This window comes from Falco peregrinus, chromosome 3 (assembly GCF_023634155.1).
Source record: "Falco peregrinus isolate bFalPer1 chromosome 3, bFalPer1.pri, whole genome shotgun sequence".
Lineage (NCBI taxonomy): Eukaryota > Metazoa > Chordata > Aves > Falconiformes > Falconidae > Falco > Falco peregrinus.
Window position 1 is genome coordinate 29502545 of NC_073723.1, and position 26849 is coordinate 29529393.

At 41.8% G+C, this 26849-nt stretch overlaps 2 protein-coding genes across 7 annotated transcripts in view; one reads left to right on the forward strand and one right to left on the reverse strand.

Moving 5' to 3' along the window:
* The first annotated feature begins 1032 nt into the window (after positions 1-1032).
* On the forward strand, positions 1033-7011 carry LOC101911613 (cytochrome c oxidase subunit 6C). Its single transcript, XM_055800749.1, has 4 exons — positions 1033-1188; positions 2181-2305; positions 3945-4066; positions 6885-7011. The coding sequence occupies exons 2-3, from the start codon at positions 2192-2194 to the stop codon at positions 4062-4064; spliced, it is 234 nt and encodes a 77-aa protein (XP_055656724.1). The 5' UTR covers positions 1033-1188; positions 2181-2191; the 3' UTR covers positions 4065-4066; positions 6885-7011.
* Positions 7012-9927: 2916 nt separating this feature from the next.
* Positions 9928-26849, reverse strand: part of VPS13B (vacuolar protein sorting 13 homolog B) — a 478583-nt gene continuing 461661 nt past the window's right edge. For 5 of the 6 annotated variants that reach the window (XM_055800741.1, XM_055800742.1, XM_055800739.1 and 2 more), the window contains 4 exons: positions 21498-21674; positions 18927-19029; positions 17998-18247; positions 9928-11973 (listed from right to left, as the gene is read on the reverse strand). In XM_055800741.1, the coding sequence (XP_055656716.1) occupies positions 11728-11973; positions 17998-18247; positions 18927-19029; positions 21498-21674 (776 nt within the window). In that variant the 3' untranslated portion in view covers positions 9928-11727. Of the gene's footprint in view, positions 11974-12586; positions 17769-17997; positions 18248-18926; positions 19030-21497; positions 21675-26849 lie in introns of those variants that run through there. The other variant, XM_055800743.1, reaches the window with a different exon arrangement.

Here is a 26849-nt window from a genome sequence, read left to right on the forward strand (position 1 = left end):
GACCCACGTATTTCCCAAGATCCCCCACAACCCCGTTATAGACACATCTTGTCATTCTTTTCTCATGACATCATTAACATTTGGCTTTTTGTGTGGATCCACATGGGAAAAACTCTCGGACAGACATTTTTCATTTTGGTCTCAACTATTGTAACAAACTTTTCTTCAATTTGAGGAACCTTGTCCAAATCACATCTATTGAGACTGCTGTTGCGAAGAACATTCTCCCAGCTCGTAGCTACAGCTGTACGATTTCTCTCCGCAATTTTCTACTGTCACTTTCCTCTTCTTTAATCCCATCGAAGGAAAAGCAACTTCTCTTCCGTTTTAAGGGGCCATCTCCTCTGTCATTTGGTATTGGGATCTGCTGGCTTTGGCAAGGGAGCGCAAGGGTGGAATGAATACCTTGCTGCACAGGAGAGGCTTCATTTTTTTCAAGGCAGGAATTTATAGCATTTAGTGTAAATCCCACTGAGGGTCCCCAGGAATAAAAACGACAATACCACATGCAGGTGGTGATTAGGTGGAAGCCATGGGCAAAGCACACATGCACCTCATTTCCAAGAAAGGTAGGAAAGCCGGTGGAGGGATACCTACAAAGGATTACAGATGGCTTGTTTCTGGTCTTGGCCAATCACTCTTGGTGACCCGTGTAGGTTATTATTTCACGTATTCTGGTATTATGGCTGTTTGGGTTTGATGGCCGCTCTGAAAATCTGGGAAAGCGCCCGACGTGCGCGGCAAGGGCAGAGGGCCCGGCCTGCCGGGCTTGCGGCGGGCAGCGAGCGCCCGCAGGGCCGGGGGGCTCTCGGCGGGCGGGAGCGCGGCGGCGGCGCCCGGCTCGGCCCGGCCGCCTCAGCTGAGGGCGCTGCTCGCGCCCGCCTCTGCTCTGCGGGGCGCTCGGTGCCCGGCGGGCCTGAGGCGGCGGCAGGGCCCCCGCTGAGCCCTCCGGCCGGCACCGCAGCATCTGCCCGGGCGCCCTTCAGGCGGCGGCGGCGGCGGCGGCGCCCCCCCTCGCTGACTCCCGCTCCGCACCACACGGGGCCCGCGCCGCGCGCGCTGCCGCGTTTGGGCTGAGCCGCTCGCCGTACCCGGGCGGCCGCCTCCCGCGCATGCGGGCTGCCGGGGCCGCAGAGGGGAGGGCGCCCGGCCGGCGGGGCGGAAGGACGTTGGTGGGCCCGCGCTGAGGTGAGGCCGCGCTGCCGCTCCCTGCTTCTGCGGCCGGGTCCCCGCTGCCCACCACCCCGGGGGCTGCCGGCCGCCGCTCTCCTCGGCCGCGGCCCCCGCCCCGCGGCGGCTGCCCGTGACCTCTGCGCGTCCCTGAGGGCGGCGGGGACGGGCGCTGCGTCGGGCGCGCTGCTGGGGGGCAGGGGCCGGCCGCGCCTGCTGTGAGGGAGGATCTGCCCGGGGCTCGGCTCAGCCTGGCCGCGGCAGCTTTCTCCGTGGCCGGAGAGGGGTCTGTCGGTGGTGGTTCCTCCTAAACGTGGGAGGAGAGCGGGCTGCGGTCAGCTCCAAGGCCTGTGGGGACCAAGGCCCTTGGGGACAGCTGGGCCGCCGCCAGGTCTCCGCTCCTGCTGCGCGGCCCTGTGGGCGCAGGAGGCGGCGCAGAGGGCAGCGCTGTCCGGGACTGCTCCCGCCTGGGTGCGCCTTCAACCTCTGTTCAGAGAGAGCCGCCTGCTTCAGCCCCAGTAACACCTTACCCGACAGAAAACCATCCTTTAATGCAGTAGGGTTTGCAGTTTGAAAAAAAAACCACAAACCAAACCAGGTCAAGAGGCATGTGCTTTTCCTTAGAAATGAATAAAAGGTCGTCAGTGTTCTGAATGTCTTCTGAGGTAAACACCAGGACAGCAGGCCTGAAATGGTAGACCCCTGCGGGGAGGGAAGGATTTAGTATGAAAAGCAAAGGCCACTCTTGATTCCGTGAGTACTGGATGTAAGGAGTATTAAAACCTACTTAGATTCACATCATAAATAGGTTGTCCTTGAATGTTGTCCCTTAAATCGTCTCATTGAAAAGTCAAATAGAGGAGTGCTGTTGCTTATGTTGTGAAGATTATTATTACACAATATAAAAAACATAATTTTCTGGAATAGAGTTACAGAAAATTATTTAAGTAGAGCTTCTTGTCCCACAGTTCTCTTTTTTTCCTCTCTATTTTTTTCCTCCTTTCTTCTAGGAAATATCACCATGTCGTCTGCATTGTTGCCTAAGCCACAAATGCGTCGCCTGTTGGCCAGGCGGATGAAGTTTCACCTGTTTGGGGCATTCTTTGTGTCTGTGGGATGTGCAGCTTTATACAAGGTGAGCCCCATAGTCATTCAGTTATAAACTGGACTCATTAGAGTGTTTTAAGAATTCATAATATTTTTTTGTTGAGATGTGGTTGAGCTGTTCATCAGAAAGCTTTAGCAGTGTATTTTTGTAAGCATGTTTCCAGAACATAAATAAATCTTCCTAATCTTCATTTGAAGAAACGATACAAATAACCTGATGCTTTAAGCTGTTGTGATGAAGATCACGCAATTCGTGACAACTTAACCTCGAGTGTCCTAGTCCTAGACTGCTCTTGATCATTTGCACGGTTGATGTATGTTAACTCTAGATAGTCTGTGTTTCTCTCTGTCACAGTATCTGAGGCTTGAGAGAGTTGTCAAAAGTCTTTGTTTTATCTCTAGACTGATCCCAGAAAAGTTGCTCATAAACATTTAGGAAAACCCAGCCTTCACACTGAAGATGTTAGTGTGGGGAAGACTAGTATGGTACTTTTAGCCTCTCTTTTGAAGTATTGTGTGGAAATGGAGCATTACATTTCCAAAAAAGCCCACTTACAGACTGGGGTTTGTTTTTTGTGGTCCTTAAGACACTTCTGATAAAAGAGTGGTAGTTGTTCTTGAGCACCTTTACTAAGTAATTCTCGGATCTCATACACAAAGCAAGCAACAGAGTTTGAATTTCTGTGGAAGAACCGGATCTTGGTTTGTCCGTTGGACTCATTCTAATACTATTTGCAGCATTTGAGTACTCAGGAAGCCTTTGATAAAAGTGACTAGCAATTAAGTTAATTTCAGGCTGTTCATCGCGGAAACATCACAGCGGACTTAAACTTCTCAGAGATCAACAAATGTCTATCAGAAACAATAAGCTTGCATAGTTAAAGCTCAACATTACTTAACACATCTGTTAAGAGGTAGGCAAGTTTGTCTGTGGTCAGACTGACAGTATTATTTTATTAACAATCTGTGGATTTATACCTTATTTGGCACCCCATATTAATACACTAGTAAGGCAGAAGACAATATTTAAAACAAGTAACATGGATCTAAGTAGTGATTTACTTTTGTTAGATGTTAGAAACTGTTGGAGAAAACCACCGTGGACTTTCCTGCACATTTTGGGGGGCTTTTTGAGCATACCCCTGCGCTTCAGTATCTAAGGAGTCAGGATTGTGTCTTTTTATGTCGGTGAGCTGTAAGGGTGGCTTAGCACTCTTGTAAAATTTTACCAGACTTCTGTAGTTGACCTACAGTGTAGCTGAAATGTAATGCATTGTTTTAGGATGCCATATCATCTGGAGTTACAATTTTGCAGCTGCCTGCAGGCACAAAAATTGCCATACCGGCATGTTTTTACATCTAAAACTATTAGCAGGGAGGGCATTGGACACTTAAGTGTCAATATAGGTGGAGTGTTTCTGGATCTTAAAGGAGTGATGTACTGTCTTGTAATGGGCTTTCTTTTTAAGGTTTTACTTCAGACATTGTTTTTTCTGACCAATGGTCAGGTAGCCTGAACTGTGGATTTCAACAGTAACAAAGTAATATGTTAGTAATTTGAGCTGAAGGATTTTAAGAGTGACAGCCACTGACACAAATCATAGCAGTGATAGAAAATGTGTTTGTAAAGCTTTGCAAGCTTTAATTTTCTCTGCGTTACTTTCCAGTTTGGAGTTGCTGAACCCCGAAAGCGAGCTTATGCGGAGTTCTATAAAAACTATGACCCCATGAAGGACTTTGAAGCCATGAGAGCAGCTGGTGTGTTTGAGTCTGCACCACCCAAATGATGGTAAGGCACCTTGGTAGTAAGCTACTCTGCATTAGAACAAGAGTAAATTTGTTTCAGTGAAACACTGTGCTTCTGTTTGGAGGCTTTTCCTTTCTGATCAAATAGAAAGGTGCTCCCAAAGAAAAAAGATCCAAACTGCCTTTGAGAGACCACTGGGTAATAAAACCTTGAAGAAATAGGGGAACTAGGGAGTGAAGAGTAAGGGCAGAGTAGAAAGTTCCTGAGTACCTTTTGGGTAACTTGTTTAATTGTGTGATATAGGAGACTTGCACAGAGTGATGCCAGGCCTTTCCCTCCTCACGCAGCCATGCAGAGGAGACAAAGCTGAACTCTAAGACTTGCCTGATACCACTGTTACATTGATGCTGTCACATCTTGAACTGCTTAGCTTCAGGCGATCTATATCTACTGCTTATGTCTTGTGGTGGTACAGTGAATGAGAAAATGGAGAGGCTGTTTCTCTCTCATAGCATGCATCTTAATGTAAGAAACAGAGACTGTTTGCACATATCCTTTCGTCTCTTGATGTAGTGAGAGGAGGAAGATAACTAGTCATGAGGGGAAATATATTTACATACATACATAAATATATATATAAATTGCAGTGGTGTGCAGTTCTGTATACTAATATTCAGATTTTTGCCAGGCTGAATTAAGCTTGAATTGAACTTTGTTCACAATGCTGTTTTCCTAATACTTAACACTGCCTTTTGTTTGAAGACTACCAAACTTTGTTCTCCCTTACTTGTCATAACACCAGGAGAAAAAAGTTTTGATTTCAACCTTGTCGTAGTTATTAATAAGCACACCCACTGAACAGCACAAGCTTATGATGAGACAACTCAATAAAGAATTCCTCCCCCTTTCTTGATCCAAATCTCTTACACCGAGTTCTCTGTTTCTCTTAAAATGAATTTAAACTAATCTAGAATGATAGCTTTTTCATTCTTTTGGAATGTTTTCATATTGTGATCATTATTGTGATAATCTGTGGCTCTAATTATCCTGGCCAGCTGGATTTTCTCAGCCTCTTTGTGTAAAGAAGCAAGATTGAGTAAAAGATTTGTACTTAACACTATTAATGCTTAATTCTCTTGTGTGACTATCTATAACTATCTGGTTTCTGCATAACACAATTACATAAAAAATGCAGAGCTCCAGCTCTTGTAACAAATTTAAAAAGAAAAAAAATATGGCAGTTTCTCTGTTTCTTGGTGTGGGTTTTTTTTTTTTTTTTTTTTTGTGAGAGAGGGAAACTTCTGTTCTTTAGCTATGACTGCAACAAAAATAATGAAATTACAAGTTTACCTGGTTTTAATCTTGGTAATTCTGCCTCTGGTTTGGTCCTATTGCTAATATATAGGCACTTTCAAACTTTTCTTAGACACTGGAATTGCATTCTTTAGTCAGGTGGCCTTCATCAGAGTATTCTGAAAGACCATCTGGTGGTAAAATCATTTGAAACAAACACTGTCAACAAGGATGCATGTTGAATACTTAATTGGAATCATGAGCAGGATTTTTTTCAGTGCAAATAGAGCTCCATTCTTGGTTAACTTATGTTCTCATTTGCAGCTTAAAAAAAATAGTTACACATTGTGTGCACCTGTTAAAATTAAATGTTTCCTAAACATCTATTCCATCCTTTAATTACGCCAGCTCAAAAGAAAATGTGAAAGACAGATCTTTAAATGTGATTTTGTTTGAATTGCTGATGCTTCTTACTCCTTAGCCTATTTATGTAACAACTGAAATTTTTCACTCCGTAGTAGTAGAAAGAGGTGGGCTTTTTTTAGTGCCTGCACAGGAATACTTAAGTAGAAGGAGAAAATGCCAGTGTTTCAAGTGTTCTGGAAAGACTTTGAAAAGAACAAGTACACAGAACAGATGGAAGACATTTTCATTTGCCTCAGTAGTCTAGATCTTAGCTGTGGAAGCTGGATGGAGGTTGAATTTGATGCTTTTTTTGGTATAGTTACCTAAAGGGTGCAGTCATGCATGCATTACATCTCCTGTTTTATTGGAATATATTCTGTACGTGGCAGTGAATACAGTGTTTTAATGTCATTGAACACTCATTCCAAAATCAGTACTTGGCCCGAAGATTAAGGAGAGGGTAGGGTAGGCAGGGAGGGGAATTCCTCGGTTAGGGTGTTTGTTAGCTTGGCATTCTCCACGAGTTTGTTTCTGCTGGGCATGCGGGCAACTTGGTACCTGAGGGTGAATTTACACTGTTTCGTCTACTTGTCGTGGCCTTTGTGTGGTGACACTGGTAATGGAAACGAAGTGCAAGTATAAATTCAAGGAGTATTGTACCTCTGCTGTGTGCTCAGTAATAAAGGGGCAAGCTAAGAGTTCGGTGCTAACCACTTGCAAGACTGTTGTCATGGAGCAGAGCTGGTCTTGGATTGTGTTCAAGGTAATGGGGAGAAGCAATTTGAATTTGGTTTTCTTCCTTCCTTGGTAGGTTGCCTACACCACTTGTTTCCTCTCTGGCTCCTGTCTGAAAGCTGCATTCCTTTCTCTTTCAGGCCCTTAGCAAGATTGATTCAGTTATCAGTGTGGCATGTACAGTGAATCTGATGTGCTGTGCAGTATTGTTCCAGCTCTTGATTTGTTCCATGTTTCACTTCTGTTTGCCACATGAAGGGTGTGTGAATCTTAAAGCATCAGGAAATAACAGGGGGAATTCCTCTAGACTAAACCACCACATAAACATTTCTCTCTATTGCTTTGCATTCATACATACTAATATGTTTGCTTAGAGCGTGAAGTTTGTCCAACATAACTTAGTATTTTTCTTTTTTTCATCTTGCAGATCCCCTCCAGTCTAAGGAGACTTGATGACCGAACCTTATTTGTTCAGTGAATGGTAAAGTGTAACGCACTTCGGTGCATGGCATGCTCTAATGTAACTCAATAAATAAAATACATATGTCAGTGGCGCTTAGTTGTCGTCTTTAATGTTGAAATGCTTAAATGCTCAGATGCTGGGAAGAGTGGTGGTAAGTCTTCATAAATTGCTCAAGATTACCAAGTCAAGTTTTCTTTCCCCCAGGAATTATTTGCATCTCTCTTTTGGCCAAATTCCACATTTGATCACCAAGTATATCCCTAAGCAGTTACAGCTAGGTTGTCCCAGCTGCTGGTGGGAATTTGCAAGAGGATCGTTGTTGCAGGAAGGGAGAGGCTGGATTTCTGGAAGGGTTGGTGTTACCTCTGGCTTCACAAGGTGAACTGACCTTGAGGCGAAAGAATTTGGATAGGAATTCTGGAAATATACTAGCCAACCTTCCTATCTTTTTCTACTGCCATCACTGTATTGCCTTCTTACAGCAGCGAACTGTTACATCAAACATCAAGACCTACAGACTGCAAATGCCCGCTCTTATACGTGGTATGTTACTTTGATTGGAACATGGACTCTGAACTGCAGGTACGTTCATATATATTTGATGTACAAGGGGAGAGAGGGTAAAACCAGACCAAAAAAAAGAAGAAATACTTACTTTAGGGTGTTACAGTAATGAAAAATCTTTGTGTGCTGCTTTTAGACACGTACAATCTTTTTAATATCTGGAAGTAGTCAGCTAAGCATAGTTTTGATCTCTGCTACATGCTGTGTCGTCCAAGACCTGATGCTCTGTCTTCTGCCAGGAGACCCGTCATTCAGAGTGCAGCGTGCACATTGCCGCTTGCCCAGGTTGAAGACGGTACCAGGACTGTAGCTCTTGATTGCTGAACGCGGGTACCAGGAGAGGAGCCCAGGCTGGTTGTGTGAAAAGGAGGGAAGGCTGGTATGAAGCAGCATGACAAATTAAGCCATCTGTGTTGTATTTGAAGGTCTTCAGTTCAAATGCTGTTTGGAGTAACTTACTATTTTAAATGGCTCATTAATGATAACACTTAATAGGTATACGTGAGCAACGTTTGGACTAATGCGGGGCGTGCAAAGAAGTAATGCATTTGATCCAGAACACTATTACAGCACAACGTGGGATTGTCTCTAAACTTTCCATATAGGCAATGTTTCCTTGAAGCGAAGAAGGAATTCAATAGAGGTGCAGGGGAAACCATCTAGTAAGCAAAATATTCCTGCTCCTATAAATGTAAACCAGAGCTTAACGATAGCAAATGATACCTGTTTATCTTCCCAATGTACAGTATAAACACTGTACGTCATTAAGTGCTGACCAGCTTTTTCTCGGGCTTGTCTGCAGGTTTAAATAGCCAGGGGTCGTCAGTCATACTGACAGCTTCAGGGGCAAGGAGACTTGCTACTGCTAGGTGTGCAGGCTAATAGACCTGACTTCTCTCGCAGCTCTAGCCCCCTTACATTCTTCCCAGTTGCTATGAATTACTTTAATTCTAAGTTTCTTCTGAACTGCTATAGCAGAGAGCAGGTATTGTTGTAGTCTGTGTTCCTTCAATTACCAGCCCATAATGATTTAAAGAAATGAGTTTTGTGAGTGACGATAGCTTTTTTTAACCATATGGCAAAGATGTCTTTCGCTTTTCTTTTCATCTGTGCTTTTGAGAGTCTGCGGGTTGTAATTGTTGCTTGTTGTGTGTGTTACGGTTTCACAAAGGATGCAAAGCAAGTGCTTCCCTTCGGTGGGCAATGCCAGCCAGCCCGTAGCTTGCTCTCCTTTGCAGTGGGCAGGGAGGGCGATGCTGGGTACCTAACGTAGTAGGCAGAAGGGCTAACCCTTGTCTGAAATGGGTACCAACCCATCCAGTTTCCTAATTTTCCTTTTTTTATTTTCTCTCCTTCTTTTCTTTTTCTGCCTTGGCCAGCAAGAGTTCAGTTAATCCCATTTTACAAACAATTGGGAGTGGGACTTGGCATAGTACAAAAAGAAGACCGCTGTGTGTGAGACCCTCATCAGCTGCTTGTGATAGGGTCTGGCATGCTGTTTGTAAGCGATGTGGAGCTGAAAAACATGCTTGTCTGCTCTGAGACCATCCCTACCCTCTGTAAAGGTTTTTTGCTGTATTTATGTATGAAATGCTATATAAAAAAGAATTGTTTGACCTAAACTACTTTGGGAAAGGTTTTGCTGTGCATAAGCTTGACTATGCCTTCAAATTTTTGGCTGGCTGGCTTTATTCTCGAGTGTTTGAGGAATGATTGATTGTTCTGGAAGCAAACTAAAAAGACAGATCTGAAGTTGCGAGCTCTCCAGGTCTAAAGAGCATTATGAGCGTAGGCATGTTTTAAGAGTACGCATTGGAGTGCCTCAGCAGCTAAGTACAGGCAGCTGCTCTTTGGACAACTTTGTTTTCATAGTTCACACAGCTCATATGTAGGAGAGGCTGATTTATGTGCCGTCTCCACACTGTTTCCATACATGTGGTCAGAAGGGGGAGAAAGAACCTGCCTAATGCAGTAAAGATGCTAGCTTAATTCACTGAAGAAGAGTGTAATTTAAGCAAGTGTTTATTTCAGGAGAATATAATTCAGGAAAAACACAAATGTATCTCAAACAATGGCTGCAGTCTACAAAGTTTTAGAAATTAAACTGCTGCCTTCCCGCATTTTTTACAGGTATGTTTGCATCCTCTTGGCTGGTTTGTGTACTACATATATAACGAACAGATTAGTCTTAATTCAAATGGTGACTAGAGTGCTGTTTTGCTCAGTTATGCTTTTGTGACTAAAACTTTTCAGCAAGCTGATCATCCGTTTTTACTTCCAAAGTGGTGCCGTGATCTATTGCATTTTCTGGTACACAACAAAAGTCCAGTGAACAACTGGAGTGTCATGGGGTCTGCATCACCTGTACATCTGTCTTGCTGTTGTACATGGGGACCTGTTGATTCTCTTGTAACCGAATGACCAAATAGCTCACAAAACCAAGTATTACAGGAATAGCTTTATTATCTTTAAACAATTCCATTATATTACAATTTATCCACCAATATGCAAAATTATAACTATTAAACTATTTCCATAAAATATTCAGGAATGAAGCATGTTTGTGTATATACATATACATTTTTTTTAAATAGTGTTAATTTAAACGGTGACTAAGTTATTAAATCACTCTATGAAATGTTGATAACGGATGGGCTTATTTCACAGTCGGAAAAGGACAGTGCAATCCCAGGCTTCTGTATTTTCAGTACACAAGAGACACAGCTTTTAGAAATACCATTTAACAAAACCAAACTCACAAGAAAAACATTGCGGTTACTACATTCTTATTTACTGTGCATTTGGTCATATCAAGTATGCATAGAAGTTACTAACTAGAAAGCATATGTATCTGCTCCAAATGATGATCAGACTTTATTCCAGTTCTTGTCACCTATTCCAACCATGTTCAGGATTCCCCAGACAAAACTCGTGTCCGTAAGTACATGGAAAAGGGGAGAAAAGTAACACGCATAGTTGAAAACCAGGTAAGCTTTTGTTTCTTAAAACAAAACTGCCATAGCCACGTTTGGTTTATAAAGTAGTCTTAACTCCCCAGAGACAGTAATTTCTTGTCTACTACAAACTAAAACATCTGAAAAATAAGACAAATAAGCTTTCTCTGTGTCTTGATGTGTTTAACATTATATTCATAAGCGTATTGTGTTGGCATCATTAACTATTAATATAATTGGTGCCCGTGGGTCCAGGCTTTTCAATTAACTTGAAAAAAACCACCAAACCCCACCTCATTTTGCTTAGCACTTATTTGAAAGGCCACGTTTTTAAATATCCCTGGGTTTATCTGTTCAAAGATGATAAGCATAAAGTGAATTAGGGCTTAAGTGACCACATACTGTGCGGTGGTAACAGATCAGCAGGCTATACTTGGCACCCGGCCAGCTACGTTACATTGAGCTCATAGATTTTTGGTAGGTTTTTAAGGAGACTAAGCTCTGTTTCTTAAATTTTTCAACTGCATGTTACTGGCTTCCAGCTAATGACCAGACAATGTACAATGTCATATATACATTGAACATCCTTCTGAAAATTTGATGGTGGATAAAATAAAGTTTCTGTATACAGACAGTTTTAAAAATAAATCCACATTGTAGTTCATGTTTTGTTCTCCAAACCACACAAAGGCACTAGTTTACATGAAGGACTAATGTCCTGCAAAACTTCAGTCAAATAAAGAAGCTATTTTAAGGTTAAAGTGGTGCTAAACCCCAGCTGTCACTAGTAACTTAAAACAGCCACAAGTGGGTTTTTCAGATTTAGTGGGGGAAAATGTTTTGCCTCAGGATGTACGTGTCTGTGGGGGGAAAGGCTCAGCCTGAGCAAGTTTTTACAGCTGAGTTATAAACCTGTTTTATAACAGAAACTAGCAGATCCTTAAATATGATATAGTAGGTATTGATGCGCATTTTGCGTGTGTGGTGAAAATGTCTGCATGCAATTTTTCCTTACTCTCTGATTTTTGGTTATTGAAAAGAAAAAGGATTTTGACTGAGCTATAGTCCAAGGCTGTTCCTTTTCACTGTATTCATTTGCTAGAACACTTTCCTTCCAGCACTAGTATTTTGGCTGGAATGCAGGAATGTTGTCAAGATTAGAAAAGCTCTTGGGCTTTGTTATCATCTCCTACTTCCTCAAGAATTATATACATCTCGACTTGATGTAGGTTACTGCAAAGAAAGCATTACTTTCAAAACGGTATTACTATACTCACCACAAATAATTATTAATTAAATCCTTTCCTCAAGGCTTTATTTTTCACCATGGTGAATTTGCTAATGAATACTTGGGCAAAATTTGGATCAACTACATACTGATACGTTTTTGTTATGGTTGGAAGGTGTTCCGTAGCCACAGTTTGCAACGCTGGCACTGTGGAGGTGCTGGGAGCGAGGTGGTAAGATGTCTTTGTGACGTAGTCCACAAGGCGGTTGTACTGCTGTTCTGATAGTCTCTCTCTAGCTCCATCTGCCTGAAATCGGAGAAGATAAAATAGTTACTGAGTAACTGACTGTAATGGAATTTGGTAGTAAGGTAGAAGTAACTTCCACATTACTTTCTGTAGTTAAAAATCTCCCCCCCCCGGGATCTTTCTTACAATAGTTTTAACGGCCGTTTCAATAAACAGCGATCTCCCATAGTTTAATGCTTGGTCGATTAGTCCTCTCCCTTGCTCTTTTGGACACTTCTGAGAAGCTCTTCACTCTGCCATAGAAAATCTAAGCAGTATCTCTTCAGGATTTCAGGACTGGACACCTTGGTCAAAAGTAGGTCTTTACAACAGATCACTTCTTTGTAGACAGGAAAAGCATCTGAAACCCTTTTAGAAAAATGCCAGTAGCTCTTGGCTGTGCTCATCAGTTAGCTATTCTAATTAGCAAAAACATTTTCTCACAAAATAAGATTAAAGAGAGCCCATAGCTGTATCTGGGCAGTTAAGTCCTTAATGTATTTGATTTAAAATAAAGACTAGAAGCTACTTCCAGGTGAATGTTCTATGACAGGATATATCCTTGTGCTTCTGGTAACCAAAAAAGCTATTCTGGGTCAGAGGACACACACAACTGCATTTTTTTAAAACAAAATATTTTTTTGTTTAAAACATAAACTAAAGATGGTTTGGGTGTGTGGTTTTTGGAGAAAAAATTAAGGTGTCTACACAAACTGCCTTTTCCACCACCATGAGTTGGAAGGACTCCTCTGAACAAATGCCTCTTTACAGGCTGAAATATGTAGAGGTTCAAGGCTCTAGGCAAGAGCTTAAAGCGATGAAGTAACCTACCTCTAGTGGAAAAAAATACAGTAAAACAAGTAACGGTCAACAGAAAGGTGGCATCTACCATATGGTTCTAACCAGATAAGGTTATTAGATGAAAAGCCATGGGCAAATCTGGCTTTGGAAGATCACTCTGCTGTGCCCTTTATCTGAAGAAGAAATTGAAGATGACTATGTCTTGCTTGAGAAGGCAGGCATGCAGCTAGCTGCATGGAGTCAAAAAGACGCATCTCAGGAATGCCACCATGGATGCTACAAGTGATATCACTAGCAAAGTCATTCAAAATAGAAGTTATTTCCAAAATATGACAATGAACGAAAAGGCAGAAGCTGTCCTAGGGCTAGGCTCTGAGGCTTCCTTGTCTACACTTGGAGAACTGCCGACCGGTTTCATTTTTGCAGGGTTTAAAATGTCTTTGCTTGTCTGACGTTGCTCTGCGGATTCAAAGACTGCTCTCTTCTGACTGTCTTTCAGGGACTTCTACACACGCCTCACTACCTGTGATGATATTTTGAAAGAGTGCCATTGGATTCAATGTAACATTCACGATCAAGATGTTGTCACATCTCTGGACTGCAAGGCTCATTTTAAACAAAACACTGCTTATTTGAAGAAAGAATTAATATGATTGATAGACAGTGACATATGTCACACCCACATCAAAACATTCCCCTCTGGTTTTTTACTGTGCCTTTGGAGATGGATTTGCTGCTCGGCAAGTAGAAACACTCCTGTTTTCAATCACCACCACAAAAAATGCTAAAGAAAGCAGGCTGCATGAACAAGCCTAGAAGCTCAAGGTTGGGGTCTATGCCTAGAAACAACAGAAATGAGGAAATAGGCAGAGGAGAGCATGGTTTCCATGGATGACCTTAAAGGGATGGAAGAAAAGCAGAAGGCAGGTTGCTGCAGCAGAGCTAACAGCAGAGAATGGTGTCTCTACTGTGTCGTCAGTCTGGTGGCACAGAAAAAGAACCTCAGCAGTCAATCTGTTTTGCCACTCGAAAGGAGAGAAATACGTTAATGTACCACCTACGTAAACCAGATTTTAAGTTATGGGGTAAATCTTGCACGTAGGTGGCTCCACGCTTTTTCCTGATGTCTGCTTCTAGGGAGGGAAACCCAGGGGACGCTGGTTATAGCTCTGCCTCCACACTGACCAAAGGACCCAAGTGATCAAAGGAGATGGAAAGGGTGCTGGCATCTCACCCACCTACTCGTCATCCAGCCCCAGGCTATATCCCACAGATACAGCTTAATTATTCAGGAGGAAATATTAACTGCACTTGGATGGTCTTCCAAAGTAACTGGGACCCTGCCTGCTTCCAGATGACTTCATCTGCAACCATGTGCTTCTCCAGCCAGTTTCAGTCTAGCTTATATTGCCAAGACAACAGAAACTTGGAATTGCTGTTATTGTACGTTTTTTCCTACATGGGACCTAAAACTGTCACTGAGTGTCTTAACCCACTGCTTTGAACAACTACAATGTTAACAGCCAGACCATTCAATGAATCAAACCTTAATCAAGGGCTGCTTAATGCACCTGCTAGAGGCATCTTAAAGATACCATGTCCTTTCATGCTAGGAGGCCATACTTTTGGGTTAAGAACTCCAGAATTGTCCTAAAACACCTCCCATTACGGCTTACAAAGAGTAAGCCTTCAGCAATTCTGACTCTATGGTAGCTACCAGCACCTTTGTTGTGCAGTCCAGATGTGTACGTGGCACTGATGGGCTGCTTTGTGCGCACCGACTAAGATCTGGTTCTTTAAGGTTTTTTTTCACTGTTTTATAAAATCCAGAGACTGGTTTTCAGCTCCAGAGATGATAACATGTAGCACTACCATGAAAACCCTGTTGCAGATCATCACAAAGAAATTCTGGAATATCTGAGATTCCAGGGTCCTTCAATTTTTTCCTGTCATCTTGATGTTACGAGCTACACCAAGAACAGCTGGAAGAGCAGGCCTTTTGAGTTTGATGTGTCTGGAAGCAAGCAGTGTCTCAATTACTTTGGAAGATGATCCAAGTACAATTAATGCTTCCCTTTCAATAACAATGTTGTCAGTGCTGGAGTTTTCAAGAATCCATCCAGGCTCTTCCTAGCCAGATGGATTAAGTTATATGTTGTGAGATGAACAAACCATCAGGCAAACCTATTGCTGAAGGAGTCAAAATATGCTCTATAATATCTCTGGTGATTACAGCTGTAGAATAACTCATGTTTGGTTTCCTAACAGTTCCAAGAAGCTGAGGAGAGGGAAGGGGAGAAACTGTTTCGGACAGAGCTAAAACAAAACTTTTGGCAATTATTTTTCTGAGCAGTAAGACAAAAAAGTGGATTTTTATAATGCTGAAACAAAATGTTTCAATTTGATGTATTACTTCTAGGATCTTTGACTAATTGATCAGAAAAATAAACATAATTTACATTTGGTAACATTACCTCTATTTTGCTAAACTCTCTGTAATATTTTGGTTGACCTGACTGGGCATTTTCCAGCTAAAAATTCTGGCCATCTTTACTAATGTACACGTACAGATGTGCCTGCACCTCAGCTGAGGACATCTTCAGTGCAACAAGGTGGCCTGCCACTAATGTTTATGAGTCGTGTCTCTTTAGGTGTAGGCCTGAGGCAGCTCCCCTGCAAGTCACAGCTGCTGCTCCTAAGGTTCCTTTCCTTCATCACGTTCAGAGTTTTTAGCAGCTCTTGTTGGGGAGCCGAAGGGGAGGCTCTGGCTCCCACCAGCACCGGTGCCCGCTTGCATCACCCGTAAACGCTTCTTGAAGAAATTCATTCCAATTTCTGTATGTGTATCCTTTACTGATAAATGTACACTATTTCGCTAGTAAAATGCTGGTCTGTTTTTAATGTGATACCCAGTTTCTATTGAGCTCACTCACTGAAGCTGAGCGTGCAACTGAATGTCCACCCTTTGTACCACAAAGCACCCCAAGCACCACACAACTGACGTGCTCAGCTGCAGAAAGGAAATCACTAAGTATGAAATTTCCCAATCCAGCAAGGCAAAAAACTAATAAACATCACTTGCAAAAGAATATTACTTAAGTCCCGGTAATTACAAAAACTTTATGAAGCTTTTGTAATCTTGTATTGTGTAGGTGCCTTAGCATAAAAAAACCATTAAACTTGCTTACTCTTGTCTGCCTTACTTTTAACTGCTCCTCCTTATCACACATTTCTTTAAATTTTCACACAAATTTTCAGCATCAGCACCTGCATTCTGAAGGAATATTTTGCCAGGTCTGTTTTGTACAACATCGCTCAGCTTTTGCTGTGTTGCCGTCACTGACTTTGCTCCACCTGGGGCACAGGCACTCCTCACCGCTTTTATCATGCCATAGATTTTCACTGTGTTCTCAAGAGCTGGCATCAGCAAAAGAGATTCTGTACCGAGGTGGAGTGGCTCAAGGCTTACAGCTCCTGGCACTGCTATGCCACCGGAGTAGAACTCCCATATTTCTATCCAGAACTCCAGAAACAACCATGTTATTTGGTCCAGCACCTCCAAAGCAGGTCACATTTACGGCATGTACCAAAAAGTGTATGTGGGAACGCTGGACTCCGCACCTGCCACGTAGGGTTGGGCTCTGCGTGTACGGGAGCCACTTGCCCAGAAATCCTGCACATTCTCAGCTGCAGCAGCAGTGGGGACTAGAATTAGGCTCCCTGTCCCTTCCCTTCTCTTCTTCCAGACAGGCAGCACCTCTGCCTCATCACCTTCTTGCAGCAGCCTTTGGGCAAGCAGCCCTCTCCCCAGAGCAGCAGCCCGCTCCTTACCCGTGGATAGCCAGATACAGAGACAAGAGCCATCGCACTGCAGCCTAATGAAAAAAGGTCTGGGCTGGTGTTAAAATCAGGGTTAGGATGGGTTGAGTGCATCAAATGCCTTAGGGAGAACAAATTATCTTCCTCTTCCCTCCAGGACAGTAGCTCTGGACTGAGCAGGATAGTCTGGATTCAGTCTGATATGCGCCTCCAGCAAGCACTCAGCACTCAGGAATAAAAAAGCTCAGCTTTGCCCACTTGCATCAAAATTTAAGTAATGCCTCATGTAGCTCTGTGGTGAGAGAAGGCAACTTCAGTCAACAGTGCGCTGTGAAACTGAGGTTAGTGGAAAGACAATAAATGTAAATAGAGAATTCAGCACTAAAAGAAAGCTTTCACAGAAAAATCCAAGTGCCGTCAAGACACAGATGAAGTCCTTGCTATGCTGGAATCAACGGCAAAACTCCTCAGTGACTTCAGTAAAGTTAGGAATTTACTGAAGGTGCTGAAGCCTCCCCTACGTTTTGGCACACTTCACACTTCACGGGCTTTTACATGTTCTTTTCTTATATTTGAAACGGGTGAATTTCTGGTATAGCAGTCTACGAACTACCTGACGCACTTTTATAAACAAAACAACCGGGACACGCATGTTCGTTCTTGAAATGATCTCTCATATGATTCCACTTAAGAATTTAATACAATAAAAACATTATTTCCCAAAAGTGTAGAAATATAACATTCTTCTACCATTAAAAGAAGATAATTCATCCAAAACCTCAGTATTCAAATGGCTTAGAGATCTTTCAAGATGAAAATGAAGGTTTTATGCTCTTACTGGCGAACACTCGGTGCATCCAATCTCAGCAAAAGCACTGATCCATTTTAAAGTTAGCTTTTGCAGAAGCAGGAAGATCTAAGCCAGCATACAGAAGATCTAAGCTAGATACAGCTAGCAGCCGAGCAAACCACTGCATCAGAAGTGGCAAGGTAAGAAAGACACCGAAAGCAGCACGCATCAGCACCACTGAACTGTTAAACCAGAATTCACAGCAGAATCAAAGGAACTGTTCTCACTGTGACTTTGTAGGCACAGGCAGCAACGCTGACTTGCCAAACAGCGAACACCTCACGCACGTGTAGTGAAGAGATGAGAATCTCTTCAGAGAAGAGGTGATGCCTACCGACAACCCAGACTTCCTCTACTTCTTCCCCTCAGAAAACTGCTGTCACAGATACGAAGGGTCATGATCAATAAAAGGACAGAAGGGAGGAGACATGTCCCTTTCACCCAAAGGGCGACACCGTCAGCTGTGAGGTTCAAGAAGACAGGTCTCCCTACCCAAAGGTGAGTACGCCTGTTGCCAAAAGCATCATCATCAGTGTAATGTTATCTTCAAATGAAAATCATACTCAAGTCTTTACCTCCAAATCAGAAGGCACTCTCTGTTGCTTTAGCTGCACCTTCAGCAGGTCTTTTTGTAGATCGTCTTCCAGACAGTCGATTTCAGTCACGGGGAATGCCTGCTGCTGCGTGTCTTCACTGATGCTGACCACAAAGAGCACCTCTGAGGTAAGCAGCAAGCAGCCTTCATGCTGCTGGCCTGATCCACTTACAATCATGACATCTAAGGCCATATGGACCTCCGGCCTTCCTAGAGATTGCAGCATTTTCCTGCATTATCAAGGAAAAAAAAAAAAAAAAAGGAAAGAAAAGAAAAAAAAAAAGGAAAAATAGAAGAAGAAGAAAAGTAGTCAGTGTTATGTGTTGGATTGACTTCTTTTGATTGCTCATGTTTTTACTTAAGCCTGTAGCTATCACGTACAAACACAAACTAAGCCAGGGAGTATATTTCAAATCTCCATTACTGAAAGATGTAAGACTTAAGATTTAGAGAATGAATGTGAAACTGTTACTTATCAAAACTTCTTAATCATTCACTGCAAAATTGGCCTAATAACTGTACTAGGTCAGCCTATTTCCCATCCTAATAGAAAAATTACACTGAGAAATGGCTTACAAATTCAGTGCAGAAAATAAAGCTATCTTCACTAACAGCTGTTTCTGGAGGTGTGCAGTATTTTTCTTGGGCTTCGTGCAACGATAAATAAGTAAGAACTCACTGAATGCCACTAAATAAAGATCAGCTCTGTAGTTCCAAAGCTGGAAGCAGATCAGCAGCCCATCATTTGCAGATTGGGTTTCTATGCACTACCTTTGTGTTTAATGTTCCCAAACAAACTGCCATAACTCAGCCTTTCCTAGGGAAGCAGCCTGTTAACTTGACCAAAGGCCAGAACCTATTAATAAACAATGTGCATGTAAAAATGAGCAAGTGTCTAAATAATTTTACCAGACATATTTGACGTGGCTATTTGGAGCCTGCTCAACGTGTTGATCATTTGGATGACAGCGCTGCTTGGGAAGCTGAGAAAGTCCAGCTCCGTGCAAAATACCTGTGGTAAGAGAATTTAAGTTTCTTAGTAGTTGTTTTCTACAACACAGTTACATGTTGCAGTGATGTCATCTGTTTAGAGCAGTTCATAAAATAGTGCAGATCCAAAATGATGTCACATCTTTGGAAGCTATAGTCAAGATAATTCATTAAATATTACAATGCAAGAGTTGTGCACTTAACCCCAGTGATCTTGCATTAGCAAGAAACAAAAAAAAACCCACTGCATGTTCTCAGAATCAGCCATACACTTGCAATCAGGAGAAACATAATACTCCTGAGAGCCATCATCTTAGAGTTAGATCGGACGCATCACTTAAGATTTATGTAGAAAAAATCAAGACCGTTTTTAACCTTCTTGCTTAATATTAAAATACTTCCATATACGTGTCACAATTGGTACAAATTAGAAGGCAAGTTTGCCTAGATACTGTATTTAAATGTTCAGTTACTTAATCCAGCTGTTAAACACAAATCCATATACATTTATGAGATCTCCCGGGGCATCTGGTTTATTGTGAATTCTTCTTAGTGCCAGCACAGAATGGAGACTACAAGAAGCAGTTAAACAGGTTTCTAAATAGACTATCCAAAGCTGAAGATGATACAGTATGTATGCTTTCAGATGGCTTGTAAACTTTTAAAGATGAGGTATAATCACCAGAAAGAGTGAGTGGGCTGCAAAAAATCCACAAATTAAGTAGTTTGAAAAATTTTTACGAGACAGACAGGAAGTAGGTTACGCAGCAAGCACTAGTGTTGTGCAGTTTGGTGTAAAGTTACTCTTTAAATAAATAAAGACATTTTCTTTTGTCTAATTAGGCATTCCATTGAAGCAAAAGGCATTTTTGCATAAGGGTGTCAATAACTTAGATTCCTTTTTACACAATGGATAATAACTTAAACAAAACATCAGCGCTGAAAAAATAGCTTTAATTTTTAGCACACATGTTGATGGTAATACTTAAAAGCAGCATCCCAGTTGTAACAGTTGGCTTACCGAGGTTCTCAGCATTATGTGAGTGAAAATGTTATTTACAGATGGAGAAAGAGAGAACATGTGTTTATTTCTGTGTGGTCCCCCACCCCTCGGTCCCCCCCCAAGAGGCATGGTCCCACTTCCAATCCAGTTGTGGGTAAGAGTTACTTGAACTCTTGTGTGTTTTCCTCTCACGCACTGTCAGCTATTACTGATACAGTTTTTATGTTTTTTCCTGGCTAACCCTTTTTGTCACATGCTCGCGGAAAACATGATGTCTTGTATACAGTATCTGCAATGAAGAAGTGTCGCTCTACTTTACAAGTTCCTTGATAAAGACTGCAGCAGAATTAAATCTAGAAAGAATAATGACACGGGCAGCAAAAACAACACACAGGTAGCCGACGACAGACACAAGTTTCTGATTTTACCAATATGGGTTTTACACCTATGGGATGCGTAATTCAGGAGAACAGTTATTATTTACACTCCTGCAAACGAGATGAAGGTAACTTGAAAGAACTGTAATAATTAAATGTTTCATTATTTATTTAAATAGACTGCTTCAAGGAATGAGTTCTGAATTTAATGGGAAGCACAGAAACAATATCCTAAACTTAAGCCCTAGGAGATCTACTTGCATTCTAATCAACAGATCACAAACGTAAATATTGTTAGTGATTAAAGGCTTCAATCTTCAAGATTTGTCTGCTTTAATTAGTGAAGCAAAATTATTGACACGCTGTCCTTGTATCAACAGGTCTCCCTGCTTTCCTTCCCTGACTCCCCTCCCCTCTTTTAAATATCCAGACCAACAGCTTTGATTGACACTAGAAGCAAAGAAACTAGTCTATTTTTATTTTTATATTTTACAGTTTTTGGTCATCGAGAAGTATTCATATCGATCTGAAAGGATTCACCACCACTGCCACTAAGTGCTCAGCCTAGCTGGAAAACCCACCCCTGGTTGTTAAAAGGTTGCCCGTGTATCCAAAAACGGGACTGTGTTCTCACAGCTCCCCAGTTTAAAGGGGATGATGCTCCCACTACATGAGTCACTTCTTTCTCCCAGGAACATAACTGTCTCTTTGTGTAGAGATAGCACAATTCTTTCCCTGCCATAACAAAGCAATCTCAAAATAACGCTCTAATTGGACAGAGCGTTGCTCTAATACTTTTACGTTAAAAAAACTCTTTTGTAAGCACATATGTTTCTGAAACTAATTCTACTGTATTCCAAGAATTACTTCATGCTTTCTGCATTCCATGTTTCTGTGGCTGTACAGTGCTGATCGGTAACACAAGAGAGAAGCACAACATGATGGCTTTTAAGAAAACCAGCACAACATTTATTTAACTATTTGGTCATGACATTTCTAAATCTTTCTCTAAGTCACACGGCTACTGAGCCGAACAAGTAAGACACAGCAGGTTGTATCTGAAGAGCATTTTACAATTTAAATGGAGATGCTGGAAATAGAGAAACTCACCGTAACCTGTCTGGGAGACGAGCTCAGCTGCCCCTCCGATAGGCTTTGTGAAGACGCCCATGATTCCTTTCCCCACACCTGAGATGACCCCTCTGGCTTTATGCCCAGCTGAAGCTTGGGCCTCAGATACTCGCTGAAAATTCTGCATTGGCTGATCCACGATTCCAGCAATTGCACCTGAAAAAACAAGAGTCCTCAGTAATTAGTGAAGATTAATATCCCAGAATAAGAGGAAATCTTACTACTGGATCTGAATGTTGCTCAGATTACAACTGTACCCCACCCTTCTTACACTGCTATTTAACATGCGACCAATTAGCTAAACAATACCTTAGCTTCAGTTTATGTTAAATCTCTACTTCCCCCCCCCCCCTTTTTTAAAATGTATCTTACTTCTTTAAACATTCAGATCACTTAACTTGACAGCATGTTTTCATCTTTTAACTGCTTTCGCTACATGCTTTTGCCGAGTTAGTTTAATTTAGCTCAGTCTGCGTAGCTATTCTGAAAATGCTGGGCTTGGAATAAAATCCAGCAGTTTCAGAAGACTTGAGCTTGCTATGGAAATGAGATTTTCACGTAAGCCTGAGACTGACTTCATGAGAATAAAAACTGCCTGTATTCAATAGATCATTTTTATATCCTCTTCCACTGCCAGAAATGTTCATAAGCTAATGCAACTTTTGATATATTACTAAGATCAGCAGAATTGGACTTTGAGACTTTCTGTTACTTTTTTGTGAAAACGATCATATTTTACTTTAATGCACACGGGTCAAACTTTTACAAGTGACACAGTGACCTTCCCAGCTTTTAGTATCAACAGAGAACTCCAACTTAAATCTTCCTAAATGTAAACAGGTATGTGAGGTGGTACATTTCTTTGATCTTGAGTTTACACTAGCCACTTAACCACAGACGTGTCTCTAGTTATTGCAATTTTGATAGATAAGCTATTTGGAAATTGCTAAGAGTACAAGGATTGGACAAAGTGACATCAGTTAGAAAACGATCTGCCTGATCCGAGGTTCTTTGCTCAGTGAAAAGCAAATTTGCGGCTCCTCGGCTGGCTCTCAGTTTGCACCTTCAGCTGCAAACATCAAGATAAAGCAATTACTTAAGGAGCAGGACCAAGTGTCACCTTGGTAACCAGGCATTTTTACTGCAACCTAGACATCTCTGAAGATTCTGCTTTGTATGTGGAAGCAAATCCAGGCATATTTCCACAGATCTGGACAATCACAGCCGAGGTATTTGGCCCCATGTGTTTACCAGCGTGACATGTTCTAGTCAGCTAGCCACTAACCGGTTTTCAGATGGTTTTAGTTACCGTTACTGGATAAACGGAGAAGTTGCTGACTTTGAACAACAAGAACCAATATTGTATGCTGGTATTCTGTCCAAAGAAAAGATGACGATGAGAAGCAGCACACATTTTCCTAGATCCTTGCCCCTGGGATACCATCTATCAGCAATTCAAGAAACTTGCATCACCCGTAAATGCTTCTTGGAGAGATTCATTCCAATTTCTGCATGTGTATCCTTTACTGATAAATGTACACTATTTCGCTAGAAAATGCTGGCCTGTTTTTAATGTGATACCCAGTTTCTATTGAGCTCACTCACTGAAGCTGAGCGTGCAACTGAATGTCCACCCTTTGTACCACAAAGGCCACGATGCTTCCTTAATGCCAAGCCAGAGAAATGATACAATTTTCAATTCAATTCTGTTTCATTAGTACTTACCAGCTGCTCCTGCTGCTTTACAAAAATAATACCCCAACACTGCATTACACAATTGAGATTGTTCGTCCAGTCTTTTCTTTTGCACAATGTTGATGCATTTGAAGGCATAAAACAATACTTGGTGTTCTGTGAAGTTACAGTATTACGTTACCCTGTGACCTCCTTCACCCTATCTATTGAGGTCATCCACAGCAACTGCACTTTCAGAACAGAAGTTATTGCCTTATTAAATGTAATCCACCTAAGTCCTAGCACTAGTAAATTATTTACTGCAATACACTTGAGCAATGTTATAAGGTAATAATAAATAAGAGCCTACTCCAAAGGACCTGTGGTATGCTCCAGGCACTTCTCAGCTGGAATTAGGCCCAGAGGACAAGGAAACAGAATGGAAACTGCTGTGACTGTGTTATATAAGATTATTTATATAGTACCCCAAATAACATATAGCTTAATTAGCCAGTTGTTAGTACTTCCACACTTTCTGTGATTCTGCCATTTTATGTACGCTCTGAACTTGTCTGTGAAGCTATTGCCCTTTCGTACCTCAAATCCCTTTCCAAGTCCTGTCTTTCTACCTGCAAGAAATACAACCAATTGTCTTCTCTCCCCTCTCTGCTTACCCTTCGTAATCTCTTAACTCGAATTGCAGCTCACTGACATAACTCATTCACATGCTGTGGTCATGCCCACAAATCACATAATAAACTATAACCTTACTCCTTTCATTAAGGAGTGGCTGGTCCTACCAGCCTTGCACCGGGGAGCCAGATCTGTGCAGCTCCTTTCCTGTGTGCTTCATGTGTGGGCAAAGGGGAAAACAAAAATAGGTCAAAGGCTGAGCAACCTCAAATCCCAACAGCAGTGAGATTACGGTGACACACATGTGATGTTCATTGCACCTCCAAGCACCAGAAACTGTGCGAGGCAGATGTCCCCTGTCTCCATGTGGCTTCTTCCTTTCTAACATAAAGTCAGTGGTAGGAGCACCATGCTGGATGGACTTACCACAGAAGGTCTTTCTCCCCATGTTTCGGTAGGGTATCAGGGAAGCAGAGCATGGAACCACATGTAGAGTTTCCTCCCTTCCCACTCTCATTCTCACAGTCTAGAGACAGCTATGGTGTCCTACTGCTGTCCCTTCTCTGTAATGTCCCTTGCATATTTTTTTTTTTTTTTTTAATGAAACCATTCTCCATTTTTCTTTCCTTCCTTACCCTAGGCATTCAATTTTATATGCATGTCCACATATGTACACACAGATTATGTATGTATAAAGAAAACCTCAATAAAATTAAACACCAAAGAAACAAAACAAAAACATATTCTTCCATTACTGGACCAAAGAGGTTCCAGCCACACCGTAACATCTGCTAAACATCAGATGGGGTGCACTCTGGTTAATACATGTTGCTCAGTAACCATAAAAAAGATACTTTGATAACTACAAAATTCAGATAGTTCAGAGTATATCACTGTATTACTTCAAGAAGAATTTGATTACAGGCAGCAACTGGTTCATGCACAGACTGACAATGTTTGGTGAACACAGCACGGCTCACAGAGCTTAGCAAAGCTCGGGTTGCTTGTGACAAACTTTCAGACCAAGAAATAATTGGAAAAAATCCCCCACCAGGAGAAACTGGCCATGCTTTGCCACGAGACTGGAAGCTAGCCAAGCTGAAACCACTTTCGCTTCCTTTTCTTTTCTCTGTTGTCCTTCAGGATTGCTGCAAGTGTTCCACACCAAAAATACAGCTGAGGCGTAGTCTCATCACAGCAAACATCGCATAAAAGCACAGCTAAAAAAAAAGAGCACCTGTTGGCGTGCATTAATGTATTTGCAGAATTAGCGTGTGGAATAGCACACACTTTCAGGATTAGCACTGGCCCTTAGTATCTTGCTTGTAGATATGCAAATGCAGGGTGGCCCCGATTCAGTGATAATTGCGCAGCAAGAACAACCACCACCACTCTTAGTAACAAAAATTTGAACTTCTGAAATCCAGAATTTACCTTCTCTAGCAGCAGCGTTACACTGTCAGTCAGTATTACTATCAAGTCACTTTCCCCAAAAGCAGGAAGAAGAAACTGAAATGTTGAGCACCTTTGCCATTGTGCAAAATGTCTTCTCTAACCGTTGTCAGCTTTTCAGTTATTCACAAATGCTCAACTTCCTACAGGGAGCTACTTCAATTTGGTATTTTTCACTAGGACCAGTAGTTGGAAATAAAGCCTGTAGTTTCAATATTTTCTTTTACATGGTTATAAATTATTATTTTAAGCTTGACCCCATCACGCAGAACGCAAAAGATAGTTCCTTGGTGGGGAGTGCTCATCACCCAAATATTTCAAATGCAATTTGACTGCATTTTTGTCTAATCGTATAAAAGAATAACCACACCTATCACAAGCTTTTGCTTCTTTTCATGCACAAATGTTACTAAAATGACCCAGAAGTCTCCCCCGAATGAGAAAAGATGACGACAGCCGGCCAAAGATAACAATCAAATCAAACAACACCCTGACAGTGCTTGAGTCATTTAAAACGAGACAGGACAAAGCACTTAAGAATGTACCACAGGGAACAACTTGAACTGAGGAGGAGACAAGCGTACATGATTTTGGCCCTGATTCAGCAAAGCACTTAAGCACATGCTTAAGTGCTTTGCTGAATCAGGGCCACCATGAGCCAGATTTTCAGAAAAATCAGAAATGCGCTCTTGTTTCTGCATAGATACCACAACGTATGTGAACTGAGGGCTCTTCTATGCCTGTGCCTAGGCATGAAATCTACTTTTGCAATTCTTTAAGCTGTTTGCATGAGTCAGAGGGCTTTTACAAACATGACAGTGCTGTGAGTATCCTAGAAATCTTTTTCACACTTCTCATTTTTACAGTTAGAAAGTCATAGAAATTACGGCTTCAAAGGGTCTTGCTCTCAGCATTCCTGTGCTCATCTGAACTCTTAATCCCTGTGAAATAAATTCACATAGCAGCCCCACTTCATTTTATTATGTATGAAGAACCAGTGTTTTCAGAGTAAGCATGTTCGTATTTACTCTGAACATGCCGGTGAAAGCAAGCAGCAGGGTGATACCTTCCCTTCAACTATGACTGCTTTTTTTGGGGAAGCCACAATAATCTTTAAAGTGAATAGTCAGGACAGAAACGGCTTTTTGATGTGTTGGTAAAGACTGAAATGTAGTTCTATTCATACTTTAGGTCTCAAGACAATGTACATGAATGCTGCTGTGTATACAGAGAAAATGGACTTTTTAAAAATCAGGTTTATATTAAAAAAATTATGCCTGATACAAATTCAGTGGAATATTTCTGATTCCTCCCTTAGTGACAGATCCCATACTTGTCAAGTCCAGCAACACAGTGACTATTTATCCGGGTGCTTTTTTGCATCCACACTACCAAGAACAGAAGTATTTAGCAGGGAGGAATCTCTAAATAGTAACAGTGGGAGTAAGAACAAGATCCTAGCTTGAGGAGGAACACTGCTGAAATGCTAACATGAACCCCTAAGTTTCTAACATGAAGTCTGATTTCTTAGGAAGTCAGGGACACTGAAATTCTAACTCTGTTTCAGTTTGT